General features: G+C 42.2%; 1 protein-coding gene across 2 annotated transcripts; it reads right to left on the reverse strand.

Annotated features, from left to right (window-relative positions):
* Positions 1 to 6,596: 6,596 nt before the first annotated feature.
* On the reverse strand, positions 6,597 to 13,947 carry LOC133143936 (uncharacterized). Of its 2 annotated transcripts, none has more exons than XM_061266221.1 (4): positions 13,812 to 13,947; positions 12,688 to 12,765; positions 12,281 to 12,607; positions 6,597 to 12,183 (listed from the first exon to the last, which is right to left on the reverse strand). In XM_061266221.1, the coding sequence occupies exon 4, from the start codon at positions 10,272 to 10,274 to the stop codon at positions 8,508 to 8,510; it is 1,767 nt and encodes a 588-aa protein (XP_061122205.1). In that variant the 5' UTR covers positions 10,275 to 12,183; positions 12,281 to 12,607; positions 12,688 to 12,765; positions 13,812 to 13,947; the 3' UTR covers positions 6,597 to 8,507. Both variants share the same exon structure in this region, with proteins under 2 accessions (XP_061122205.1, XP_061122206.1).
* Positions 13,948 to 14,208: the final 261 nt, after the last annotated feature.

Here is a 14,208-nt window from a genome sequence, read left to right on the forward strand (position 1 = left end):
GCGTACGTCGAGCCAAATTGTCCACTCTTTTTTAACATTCGGCACTCACTTCTTTTTTTCGGGCCACTCATTTTAATGGAAGGATTCCAGGGGAAGGTTTGTGGGTGGCTTTAGCGCAAAACTGCATCTGAAAGCTCAGCGCGCGAATTATAAGAATGCTGTCGTCAAAGCTCACGCTCTAAATTCGGGACTGATACGAATAGAGCGAGAGTGCGCCAAGTCCGTACTACTGAGTACGTACACGCACTTGTGAGTGTGCACCGAGCTTTCTGACACGGCTTCCGGTAGTAAATGCGCAGGCGAGCGCTTCGCCATCTACTGGGAAAACGCAGTCATTGCAGGCAGAATGACCAAAAAAAAAAAGTTTAAAAATACAATTTGTTCAGGGTTGGTGGGCCGGATTAAACGGTCCCGTGGGCCGGATGTGGCCCGCGGGCCGTAGTTTGCCCACCGCTGCTCCAGCTCAAACCGGAAGGCGTCTATGGACAACATCCGGCTGATAAAAAAGCCGGTTTATATTTTCTATTTGTTTACACAGACATTGTTCAACATCAGACCGTCGGTGACGCTTATGCGCCGATGCTGCAAGCTCTCCCCATCGAGGGAAATTTTGAAGATGTTATAAATAAGACCTTTAATCCTGTGTACTATTTAAACGTGTGCAGATCTCATATCGAGACCATTTCAGTTAGTCTTCGAACAGATCAAAACATACCTGTCGGCTTTGAATACGGGAAAATTATCCTCATTTTGCATTTTAGATCAAGATACCGTTTTTTTCCGTGTATAGTGCGCCCCCATGTATAGTACGCACCCCTAAAAATGGCATGCTGATGCTGGAAAAAAGCTTGTACCCATGTATAATACGCACCGAATTTTTATGAATTTTTTTTAAAAAAAAATTTAATTTTTTTTTTTTTTTTTTTTTTTTTAAGTCCCAATGATCGTCACACACGCAGGGAGGCAATGGGTCCCATTTTTATAGTCTTTGGTATAGTCTTAACTAGGCTGGATGTAATTTTTTTTGTTGGCGTTGATTTCTCCGACTGCCCGTAAACGCACCACCGCGCTCCGTGCGCATGGAGCGTGTTTGAAGTGAACAGCAGAGAAGAAAGGAACAAGGCAAAGTGTTGTGAAATAAAATATTACCTGTAATACGGATTTAGGTAGAGAACTGAACTCTCGCTCTTTATATAGCTGACGTGTCTTGCTCATCCGTTCTGCGCATCTGTAATGGCGGCCTCCATATGATATCCGGTTTGCGTGTGTGCGAGAGCGAGAGAGAGCGAGAGAGAGAGCGTGCGAGAGAACGCTCAACCGTAGCGCGCCGCCGACCGCCCAACTGCACCGGGCTGGCCGATTATTGTGACAGAGCCGTCGCTGAAATTTAGAAGATATTTTTAAAGTCCTGATGTACTTTCTAAAATTTAAGTGGACCTCAGTGCGCACTGCGCAGGGAGCTTAATTTGGTGCGGTCGCGCAACCGCAGCGCGCCGGGCGCTCACTGTCGCATTGCTTAAAGAGCGCCTTTGTGTTTTAGGATGAACAGCAGAGACCAAAGGAACAAGGCAAAGTGTTGTGAAATAAAATATTACCTGTAATACGCATTTTGTTATTTGCTGATTGAAACTGCTAATTAAACTGTGAATTGAAACTAATAGGAAGAAAACAACTCTCGCTCTTTATATAGCTGACGTGTCTTGCGCATCCGTTCTGTGCATTTTATTTCACAACACTTTGCCTTTCTTCTCTGCTGTTCACTTCAAACACGCTCCATGCGACCGCAATGCTCTCGTATCAGACGCTTGCTCGATCACCTGCTCGTTTGCTGTCCCGTGCGCGCACGAAGCGCGGTGGTGCGTTTACGGGCAGTCGGAGAAATCAACGCCAACAAAAAAAATTACATCCAGCCTAGTTAAGACCATACCAAAGACTATAAAGATGGGACCCATTGCCTCCCTGCGTGTGTGACGATCATTGGGACTTAAAAAAAAAAAAAAAAAAAAAAATTAAAAAAAAAAAATTTTTTTTTTTTTTTTTTTGTACCCATGTATAATGCGCACCCCGGATTTTAGGACAATAAATTAGTAAAATTTTGCGCACTATACACGGAAAAAAACGGTATTTAGCTTTGTTTTTCAGTACTATGCTTTATCATTCAGCCTACATTTGTAGCCTACCCTACATATTATAATCACGGATGACAAGGGATCTTTTCTAAGCATAACACATTTATTCACAAACAATGGAGAAAAAAAATGATTTTCATGTTTGGCATTGAATGTGTTAACAACTGGTTTATTTTAACAGTTGAGTGAATGCAGTTTTACACCTGAACCAACTCACCACACTAAACAAACTCAAGTGGGAGCTATAAAAAAAAAATGTTTTGCCTTAATTGTCATACTGCTTTGAAATAATAATAAATAAAATTACAAAATAAAGGTTTTAGCAGTGCATGGGCAATAAGATTAGACTACATCAGCTCAAACTACTAGGCTGGGCCTACTGAAGCTGAGAATATACTGCACAATATTAATTGTCTTTAATATGAAACCAGATTAATCTTATTTTTAATGATTTCTATTCATGCGTGCAAACAAATGTCGTGTCATCACACTTTTTTCTCTCTCACTGCACTCCTGCAGTCTACTTGCTGCTGCTGGCTCCTGAAACTTGGCATTTTTTGCTTTTACAAGTGCGTCGATATCAGGTGTCAAATCCTGAGTAGCAGCACATTTAACAATGTCATTCAAGTGTTCATTTGTTAACTTTGAGCGCTGCTTTGTTTTATTATTGTTCATCACGGAGAACACCTGTTCACAAAGATAAGTAGTCTCAAACATGGAGAGAACCTTTGCAGCCATGGCTGTTAATTTGGGGTAACCTGGCACAAGATACTGATAAAACGTATCCAATCCCACGGACCCAAATGTATCCTTCATAGCGGAATCGCACTGCAAGTCAATAAGCTCGAGCTGAATGTCAGCTGGCACACCAGAAGGCTTCACTGTAAATGGCGAGCGAAAAAAGCCGAACTTGTTCTCAAGTTCACTGAAAACCTGAAACCTCCGCTCAAACTCTCGCAGCAAATCTGTTATGTTGTCTTTATATTTATCCAAATCGGGACGATCCGGTGCCTTCGGACGCACAGCTGTGAGACATGAGAAGTGCGTGGTGCCACCGCTGGATAGCTGCGTCTCCGACAATTTTGCCTCGTAGCTCAAAGAAGCGCTTGAGTACTACACCTCTGCTTAACCAGCGAATGTTTATTTCCTGGTACTAACTCGTGTCAGTGCCGCATGGTGGACGTGAGCTCTTTTACACATTTACTGCCCTCTAGCGGCCGGAGGGAGCATTTGAGTTGTATTTATTTTAAAGAATCATAACTTTTGATAGAAATGAGCTAGTGACTCGCTTCTTTTTTTGACATACTCAGAAATTTATGACGGGCCGGATCAAATCATCCAACGGCCGGGTCCGGCCCGCGGGCCGTATGTTTGACATGCCTAATCTAGTGCAACGCACGCATATAGATCCATCATTGAGTTATTGTTAAACTTTTCAAACGATTCTTTGGAATCCCAATTCACAGCAGGGATGTTCGCAAAAGACACTAGAGGTCGTATGGACTCTATTATATTTTAAGGTCCTGCTGCCAACGAGGGGCTGGTTCGTCGTGCTCAGCTGATGGGGGGATCACGCGAGTTTCATGTTACAGGACCGTTACACGGTGATATTTTCTTTTCCGAGCGCCATCTATTGAATAATGCCTAAAGTTAACTAGAGCTCCTGACGATTTTTGCCTCATGAGCGCTCTAGACAGCGATTCGTGTCTCAAGATATTAGGAGCTTCACTTTATGTCAAAAAAGTATCAGTTTCACCAGCTGTTTCAATAGGCCATGAAGCAGCTTTACATGAAGGTAACGCGTTGTACCCTCTCAGTAGAGTCAATATAAAGACCTTTTCTATCCCTCAAAACTCACGGATTTGCCACCAAGATAACCTCTTCCTCGGCCATATTCCTAAACAAATTGTACTAGCTATGGTGAATCATAACAGTTTTATGGGACGACGAGATTTAAACCCGTTTAATTTTTTACATCACAACATTGAGTATCTGGCTCTTAGCCATGAAGGTCGCCAAATACCGGCTAAAGCTTTTCAACCCAATTTCGACGCTGGATTATATACACGTGAATTTCATAATCTATACACAGCTACGGGGCGTTTTTTAAAAGATTTACCTCTCTGTATCGATCAACAAGATTTTAGTCAAGGCTATTCACTTTTTGTCTTTAAGTCAAGCAGATGATTCCGGGGCTTTATCGCCCGTGAATAATGGTGTTTTAAGATTAGATTTGCGATTTCGTGCGCCTCTCCCACATACAGCCACGCTTATTATTTACGCAGTTTATGATTCCCTTATTGAGATTAATGCCAAAAGGGAAGTGTTGATGGACTATTATTAAAAAATATGAACGGTCGTGAATTGGATTTGATTATGACCCGGATGCAACGGGCGTTGTTTGGTGGGGTTTACGCGTCAGACGAGCTAGCTGACGTCAAAGACAAGCCCCCCAGATATTATATTGTTAACACCCACCCACGCCACATGCCGGGCGAACATTGGCTCGCTTTGACTTTAGAATCTGATGGTTCGGCCACATTCTTTGATCCTTTCGGTCTGCCACCAGACAGTCCTTATTACCCGTCAAGTATATACAGATTTCTGAGTATTCTAATCGTTTGGAATACCATAACGGACAACTCCAACATGAATTGAATGACACCTGTGGTCAACATTGTGTGTACTACTTGTCGCAACGGGGGTGGGGGCTGACCTACAATGACGTCATGAAGCATTATCATCCCGACCCTCTGGATAATGACTCGATGGTTATCGATTTTGTCAAGAAATGTCGAAGACCGGATCGGCTGTGTGGCGGGCAAATATCATGTTCATTACACAAATTTAAAGAATGTCATTGTCTGAAACCGTGTTAATGTTTTATAAAATCTCTTTTATTCAATAAACATTGTTAAAGAGAGTTACAGAGTCATTTGTTTTTTTTTCCAGTAACAACATTAGCGTATCTAACATTTTAATAACTAACCCACTTTACTACCGGCGATCTGTTTTTCCTTTTTCTCTCTTTTACGCTTACATGTTTTGCGTGAGAAACATTATCATCTTCATCCCTAGCGTATTTCAAACGTTTGAAATCAGCACGAGCAGAGGGGTTGGAAATGCTTGAGTCAGGTAGATTTAGCTGTGCTAATGTACGCAGAAATTCTGTCCAGCCAGCCGGTTGAGCGGCTAGTTTCTTACCGGCTACAATTAAATGTTTTATCAAATCGCTCATGTGTGAGCCCTTGACAGTTTTCCCTCTAAAAATAAATTCGCTTAGCGGCGTCCATCTTACATCTTCGGCCGATAATTTCTTTAGCACATAGGAGGCGTTGCGACAATAACGCGGCCCCATGGTGTCCAAAATATCAGCCCAATCTTCATCTGTCACTTTTGGGGCCGCTTTCCCTCCCTCTTCAACGACCCTCTCTTCATTACGAATCGTAACAGGAATCTGCTCAGAATCTCTTTGTTTGATCAAACCCATATAATGCTGCATCAGGGATTGATAAATTTTGATCTTTTCATATTGATTTAAATTTTTATTATCCAAAACCTGTTTCATCTCCTCATCCAGAGAATACTCGGCGGTGTCCCGAATAGTAGGGGCTGGCTTATTGAGCCTCTCGAGCTGGGAGATCAGGAACATTTTCTGCGCCGTTTTCAAACTCATTTTATTATTTGTTCATAAAACCAGTAATAACGCTCCCCAGAACAGGTGCGAATGCCGCTAATAAAGGCAATATGAAACCACCTTTCTGAACTAACACAGCTCTTTTCTTTTTCAGAGTATTTTTTTTATCAGCCAAAAAGCGGATATTTTTCTTCTGCTTTTTTAGTTTTTTATAAAGTTTTGATTTTAAGGGTAGATGTCCTTTTAAAAGATTCAGAGCAATCTCACACAACGCCTTCACTAAACTAGCAGGACTTTTGAGGAGTAAATGTTTACGTTTGGCCGGCTTGGATGTAAACAGAGACTTGAGTAACAACGCATTTGTTTTTAAAAGCTTTGTCATCGTTTTATTGTTTGGGGATATAAACTACAGGCCACTGGTTAGGTAGTACACCTGTACGTAGTCTATATTGTTCTGGGCACGAAGGTGTCAGATCAATCAGTAAATACCCATGCGGCTCTTTTGTAGCATCCTCAAAAGATTCCAAGAAGAACTTCCGGTTGCTGGGACAGATTTGATTCGCCAAAACATTCACTTGCAGTTTATCACGGGGGTTTTTGAACAGAATCAGATAATTACTGTTTAAACTGATAGTACGACTGAATTTCCCTTGATGGAATACATTCTGTGTTAGCATTATAACACTTAAATTTTTATGATGTCTATATTGCGTGAATATTCGAACCACTTCCTGATTATCCGAAGCTTGGAAGATGATGTCGTCCAGAACAAGTAGGTGATGCTGCTGCGGCGGGAACAGCTTCTCGTCATCAAAAGATTCAGGCAGTCCCTTGATAAAAACGATGTCTTTATTCAGGTTTTTGAGCTCATCGTACATTGGTTGATATGAAGTATAAACCCAGACAATATTATCAGTTTTTTTTCTCATAACATGTTCAAGATTTTCTATAACATTTTTAACAAAAAACGTCTTGCCACAACCTGAAGGCCCTGCGATTAACGATGAGAAAGGAAGTTCTAATCTAGGGTCAAATTCAATCTGGTTAAAAGCCATTTTCAATAACCAAATGGTTCAGTGCGGCCTTGATTGAGCAATCTTCTTTTGTCGTAGACCACACGAAGCCGCTTGGAAAATGATGTGTTTCTGAGATGAAACCCTGCGAACAATGCCATGTTGGGGTGCATAAAGCACATCTGAGACTGCACCTGCTGTGTCGATGTACCCCTGAACCAAATCGAAAATGCTGTCAAGATAGATGCTCTGACCGCTTTCGTGAGTCTGTGTGATACCCTTTACCTTCATGACGGTGCGGTTTGTTCCCCTTGTCTTGTAAGCGAATGTTTTCGGCCCTGCTGAGACAAATTCTGAAATGCTGTCATTCGAAAGCTCATCTGTCAAATCGCCCAGATAATCCCCTAGCGGGAGGACAGTTTCGCCAGGTTTGACCGTGTACACGAGACTGTCTGTGTCAGTGTAAAGAACACGCGTCTGTAAAATTTCTAGATAGTTGTACATTTTTAGACGTGCATAAGCGGTTGTGAAACACGCAGCCGTCACGTTTGATGTTTTTGAGGCTGGTATCTCATTGTTTATGTTGAAACAATATTGTACGATCGAAAGCTTTTCGCTGATAAAGTGAAAGAATTTCACATCGTACAAACCGGAAAACAGAAGATCAAAAAACTCCTCAGATTTTGTCACAATTTTTGTGTTTGTCATGTTCTCACGCTGGGCTAGTTTTCCCCATAGATTGTTTAGACAAAGTTTCGAAACCTGACGTTTCCCGTGATTTACAGCAATTTTGTAAGGGTCTAGTTGGATAACCTGATGAATCGCGTAGCTCTGTATGTAATTTTCTCTATCAGCTTGATTGACCGCATGCGCTGGATAGCCTGAAGATTCCTGTTTAGCTTTTAGAAATGCTCGCATGTAATCACGGAAAATTGTGTCGCTCGCTCTTGTGTAATGCCATACTTCGGTAATATCTGCAACAGTGTAGCCAAGATCAAGTGCCTTAACAAATTCAGGAGTTGTCCAAACACCTGTTAACAATCTCTGCTCATCATTATGCGTACAAGCTGACTGCTGGTTGTTATGCTCAGCGCATGTACGACACAGTGTGAAGACGAGTTTACCTTTAGCTGTTTTGAAAGGTAAAACAGGAAAATACAAACCATTGACGGTAGCGCTTATGAAGCCGAAATACAGTCTTGGGTCTTTAAAATCACCGTGGATAATCGTTGGATGACCAATAGGGTAGATGCCTGTACTATTAATGAAAGGATATAATGATGTGACATCGACGTACAACACCCTCTCGTCTGCTTCTGCCGTGTATCTTAAAACAAATGTGCTTGTTCGACCTCCGAAAAGAGCCTGCCTTGGTTTGAGAGGTGTAGGAAATTTGGCTTTTTTCAGGAATTCCTTAACCTCTGTGTTCAATTTTTTCATTTGCAACCATTCATGCTCCCACATAATTACAAGGTGCACATCTTGTTTAAGCTGCAGTTCCTGAATTTTCTTTTGGGTGTTGTCAAACCTCTCCTGAAAGGGGCGTTTTGTTGTTGGACATATATTAGAGAGGTTGTAGCATTCTGGGCAGCCATGGTGATAACCAAAATACTCAAAAACTATTTTCATCCCCCCGATTTCAGAATACCCGTCTACAGTGTAGTTATCTATCTTAACTTCTCCCCCGTTCAATGCATGTCTAATGTGGATATTTTGACTATGCATCACCTATTGCAAGTATTGAATAGAATCGTGTGAGAAAGCTTTGTACTGTCGCATGTAGTTGTCTGAAGGTGTAATAGCTAGTGTTTCAGGAGTTAGGAAATTAGTGCGAAAAACTTTCATGCAAGCCGAGGCTATTGTGACGGCGTTGAAAGGGTCTGTTCCTGTAGCCTCGAAATACTCGCGCCTGAATTTCTCACATCCTTGCATTAGCAAATCAACATCATTCTCACAGTAGGTTAGCGCCTGTTTAGCAAAATCAAACACACCGTTAGCTTCTTTGACGTACCATTCATCAAACTTAGCTCGTTGAGAGGATGACATTCGTTCGACATTGTAGTACGTGGGGTCAGGGTGACATCCTACGTAGTTCAGATGTTCTAATGAGCTAAATTTATGTGGGAAACAACCCTTTGATTTGTCTTCAAGCCCCAGGGCCTTAGGCATCGCACTTAGCGGCATCGTTAAGAATGACAATGAGTCGATATAATGAGATTTTGTGTCTAAATCGACGAATGATAGAACCTTACTCCCTTGCATCAGAATGTCAAGTTTGATACCTAATTCAAGCATTCTCCTTATCAAGATGTAGGAATCAAGATCTCTCGCATTATGTGCAACAAATGTCGTTTGTTTAAACCGGGGGTTTCGAAAAAATGTGAGGAATTTGTCAACACAGTCTGTCCCAAACCACCGTTTCGTCAGTCTATTTGATTTACAGCAGATAAGAAAGGGGTTGTGTAAATCATCTGCATCTACATAAGTTTCAAAATCATAGTAGACTACATTTTTACAAGGCGGTTGAGGCTTGATGGGCTGCATGTAACACAGCTGCGGGTTTAGTAAGGCATCATCATCTTGGTTTAAGATCTCACTACACACCGCACATCTTTTCACGGGGCAGCGATGTTTAGCACCGGTACCATCAGCTTTCACATAATATTGGAGCCCGCATTGCAAGCACTTTTTGTATGTGGTGCAGTTGCTCACACGATTGGTCGCTCGAAACTCTTTATGTTTGGCAAAGCATTCTTCATTACGACAAGTTTTGTTACAATCAGGGCAGATAAATTTAAGTTGTCGTTGTCTACAATGAGGATCGAGACAAATGTTACAGTGTCCCTCACATTGATGGAGTCGCCAATTTTCATGCCCTCTGTAACAATATCTGCAAAAATATGCATACCCCACGAATGCCTCTATCGTTTTCACACCGTAGTAATGATTCTCGAGGTGTAAAACAAATAGAGTGTCTTCATCTGTCTTAGGGTAATGTGTGTCGAAGAAAGTCATGGGGCGGCTGTCTTCTTTTCGGTACATGACAGTTATTTTCCGTCTGAGAACTTTTTCAAATTTATGTACATCCCCCAGACTCACAGGTGTTTGACAATCTAAACCCACACTCTGATGCAAAAGTCTGGCTTGCCTTACGGCCTGTTTTGATGTTAGCGTGTCATTTAGCAGATAGGTTAGTGAAAGACCAAAGCATAGATTGTTGTCCTTATTACGAGGTATGTGCAAATGTCGTTTTTCACGCGTCAAAATTTCTTTGTTAGTACTGTTCATCAGTCGACGACGCATTCCACCACGGATCGGTTTGACTATTTGGACAATAAGCTCTAAATTCCCATCAGATAGAAGCTCTACATTTGATTGAGCTAGACCAGGGGTGGGCAAACTACGGCCCGCGGGCCACATCCGGCCCACGGGACTGTTTAATCCGGCCCGCCAACCCTGAATAAATTGTATTATTAAAACGTTTTTTTTGGTCATATTGCCTGCAATGACTGCGTTTCCCCAGTAGATGGGGAAGCGCTCGCCTGCGCATTTACTACCGGAAGCCGTGTCAGAAAGCTCGGTGCACACTCACAAGTGCGTGTACGTGTACATGGCGCACTCACGCTCTATTTGTATCAGTCCCAAATTTAGAGCGTGGGCTGTGACGAAAGCATTCTTGTAATTTGCGCGCTGAGCTTTCAGATGCAGTTTTGCGCTAAAGCCACCCACAAACCTTCCCCTGGCCCTGGAATCCTTCCATTAAAATGAGTCGCCCAAGGAAAAAAGCAAGGTGGACACCGAGCGTGCCGAGTGTTTAAAAGAGAGTGGCCAATTTGGCTCGACATACGCGACGTGACGTTCAGCCACATGAACGTCAACATCAACCCGTCACAGATCGAGGTAAACGGACCAACACCTCAGACCTCTCCTAAGAATTGCCACAACAAATTTTACTCCAGACTATGACGCACTAGCAAAAAATCACTGATAGCAGTTTTATAGTGAATTATTAATTTTTTTTTAATGCTGTTAATAAATGCATTTGTTTTCAAAAAACTTATTTGGAATATCCATGCTTTACTATCTACTAAAGGCCAAAATCTTTTATGCAATGACCTTTACAGGTCCCTTATATTACTTCACACAAACACTACGTCCATCTGCTCCTGGTTCGGCCCTCCGGTCCAAATTTAGAACCCAGTTCGGCCCGCGAGTCAAAAAGTTTGCCCACCCCTGAGCTAGACGTTCAAGCAGATCTGATACATTATCACGGATAGTGTTTATTTCGCTTTTTTGCGGGTAAACGTGAGCCCTATCATTTCCAGCCACTAACTCGATTTGAATCACGTCACCTCTCTGTGTTTGCATATCAACCTCTCGCAAGACTTCATCTATTCTTTCCTCAATCTGTAGGTAAAAGGTTGCAAAATCATTGCTGTTTGCCTGTGTTGGTATATTCAAATGCCGCCTTATCTCAATATTATTGAAATGCGGTCTATTTACTACAACAGAGCCGCCGCGCTGATTAGTTATTACAGGAGCACTGTTAGATTGGTGGGCTATGTCTTGAAACGCTGGTGCGTTGTCGTCAATAACATCTATCTCGTGATCGATTATAACAGAGCAGTTGTTAGGCTGAAATGATGGTGGCATGTTACTAGTTATTACAGAGGCATCTATCCTATGATCTATAGGGTTAACGGTCATTCGGTCAATCAGAGGCTGCGTATTTAGATTTTGGATCATGTTTAACAGTTGAGCAGGAATATCAGGACTGTTGCGCCCGCTGTTACCGTTAGCTTGGTTGTTTAATTCTGCTATCATGTTTAGCAGTTGTGACGGTATCAGCGTAGGACTTTGGCTACCATCATTCCGGTTTTGACTGTTTAGCTCGTTTACGACAGCTTGTAAGTGGGCCTGAATATCAGGACTGTCTGTGTCTCCCCCTTCCAGCATGGCAGTTTACAATGTTGACCAAATCTGGTATTTGGCTTGTAGAAGCACTGGTTGACGGCAAATCATTGTTAATGTTTGACAAATCTAGCTCAGGTGTATCACAAAGTAGCTGTAAATCTAATTCGTCAATGTTTGTTAAGAAATCCGACTCTGCTGACGTAAGGTTAGCATGATCCATTGTATTTCTTTTTGATAGAAATTACAATATAAACAACACGAAAAAAAAATCAGACCTATCTTGATTCAGCCAAATCTGTCAAAATACGTATTACCTTAAAACATTCTTGTAGCCGTTTTTTGTAAACACAATTGCCACTGCACTTTATAGCACGCCTTGTCTTATGGTGATGGCTCTCGTTTGTCGATTCAGGCTCCTTAGTGGTTGAGTAGAAGGCTGCACGTCTGCTCTTTCTCGCTCTTTGAAGCACCCCCGTCCCACAACGCTTAACTAGAAGTAGATATTAAAAAACGGTTAAATCGTTATAATACCATCAAAAAAACATTCAAATGATAACATAGAATGAGCGAAAAAAAAGAAGGAATACCTCTGACTTTGTTTATCGATTCTTGAGGAAGGTCTTCGTAAGCAGATAAAGCATCCGCCAATTCTATGTCTGTGGATGCTCCCTCTTCCGTCTCTATGCTCGTGACAGCCGTCTGCTGGCCGGAGGGTAGTATGATTTGAGTGCTATCACGTAACTCTGATAACTCTGCCGTTTTTGTTGCTTCAAAATGACGTGCAGAGCTCGTGACAACCTCCTGTCGGCCGGAAGGGGGTATGATTTGGTTGAAATCATGCGGCTCTGATAGTTCTGCCTCCAAACCAGTCTGTATCAGTGGGTTTTTTAGCCTAGTAGCAGCCGCCACGAGATCTGTTACATACATAGAAAAACGAAAAAAATCACCAACTAATAGCATTTTATTAACTAACGTAGATGAACGTTTGCCTCACCGTAGTCTGATGGTGTTAAATAAACTCCACTAAAGTCGTCATCAAATACTTTATGCACGTCAGCAAACACAGTTATATCTGCATGACATACATACACATTACATCATGTTTTATATCAGGGGTCCCCAAACTTTTTCCTGTGAGGGCCACATAACCTTTCCCTTCTCTGATGGGGGGCCGGTGTCAGTTTGTAACAGAAAAAGTGTGACGATCGTAGGGGAGCTTGAAAAATTTCTTGTTTTCCAGAAAGCCACACATAACCAAATAACGGTTATTTAATAACCCTTTCCAGGTTCTTTACAGAAAAAAAGTCAGGAAACAAATAATAACACTATTAATGAAATAAATAATAACTAAATAACCCACTCTGAGTTCTTCACAGAAAAAACAACTAAAAAAATAACTAAATAACTATCTCTGGGTTCTTCATAGAAAAAAAACCATGGAACATTAACTTTCTGTTGTGCCATGCACAATCTTAACAGATAAAAGTTCAGCTCAGTTGTCAGAGCAGAACCTCTCTGACACATATGAGCAGTCTCTTAAAGTTCTTGTGTTCCTTCCTTATAATCCTTTCGTAGGTTCCAGTAGGCTTGTAGACACCGCTGTCTTTTTTGTTAAAGTTTGATAGTGCGTCATAGTCTGGAGTAAAATTTGTTGTGGCAATTCTTAGGCGAGATCCGAGGTGTTGGTCCGTTTACCTCGATCTGTGACGGGTAGATTTTGACGTTCATGTGGCTGAAACTGCATCTGAAAGCTCAGCGCGCGAATTACAAGAATGCTGTCGTCACAGCCCACGCTCTAAATTCGGGACTGATACAAATAGAGCGCGAGTGCGCCATGTCTGTACACGCACTTGTGAGTGTGCACCGAGCTTTCTGACACGGCTTCCGGTAGTAAATGCGCAGGCGAGCGCTTCCCCATCTACTGGGGAAACGCAGTCATTGCAGGCAAAATGACCAAAAAAAAAAGTTTAATAATACAATTTGTTCAGGGTTGGCGGGCCGGATTAAACGGTCCCGTGGGCCGTATCCGGCCCGCGGGCCGTAGTTTGGTGACCCCTGTTTTATATGATAACCTCAATGTATTATTATTATTATTATACCAGTATTAAAATGGCTTACCTTTAACCATCTCGAAACAACTTTTGACGCTCTAACTTTTGACGCGCTCCAACTCCTCCGATCAGAGCTCATCTGCTGGCGTGTCTTCTCAAGACGATCAATAGCCCCACCTTTAATACACCAACAGTAAGTCCACCCTCCTCTCTAAAAAAAAAAAAAAAAAAAAAAAAAACACCTGACATCCCCCAACATAACACCTTACATCTTTTTTTTTCCCTCCCTATGCGAATGCCGCCCTCTAGTGTTATCTTAGTGACACTGCAGCACCTCCCCCACAACACTTGCAGCCCCTCCCCCTAAAACACCTGCACCCCCTCCCCCACACTTGCAGCCCCTCCCCTAAAACACCTGCACCCCCCTCCCCCATGACACCTACAGCCCCTCCCCATCGTGACAC

The sequence above is a fragment of the Syngnathus typhle genome, linkage group LG19 (assembly GCF_033458585.1).
Source record: "Syngnathus typhle isolate RoL2023-S1 ecotype Sweden linkage group LG19, RoL_Styp_1.0, whole genome shotgun sequence".
Taxonomy (NCBI): domain Eukaryota; kingdom Metazoa; phylum Chordata; class Actinopteri; order Syngnathiformes; family Syngnathidae; genus Syngnathus; species Syngnathus typhle.

Coding starts and splice junctions, on each gene's coding strand:
- LOC133143936 (XM_061266221.1), bottom strand. CDS start 10,274: ATGACCAAAAAAAACGTTTTAATAATACAATTTATTCAGGGTTGGCGG.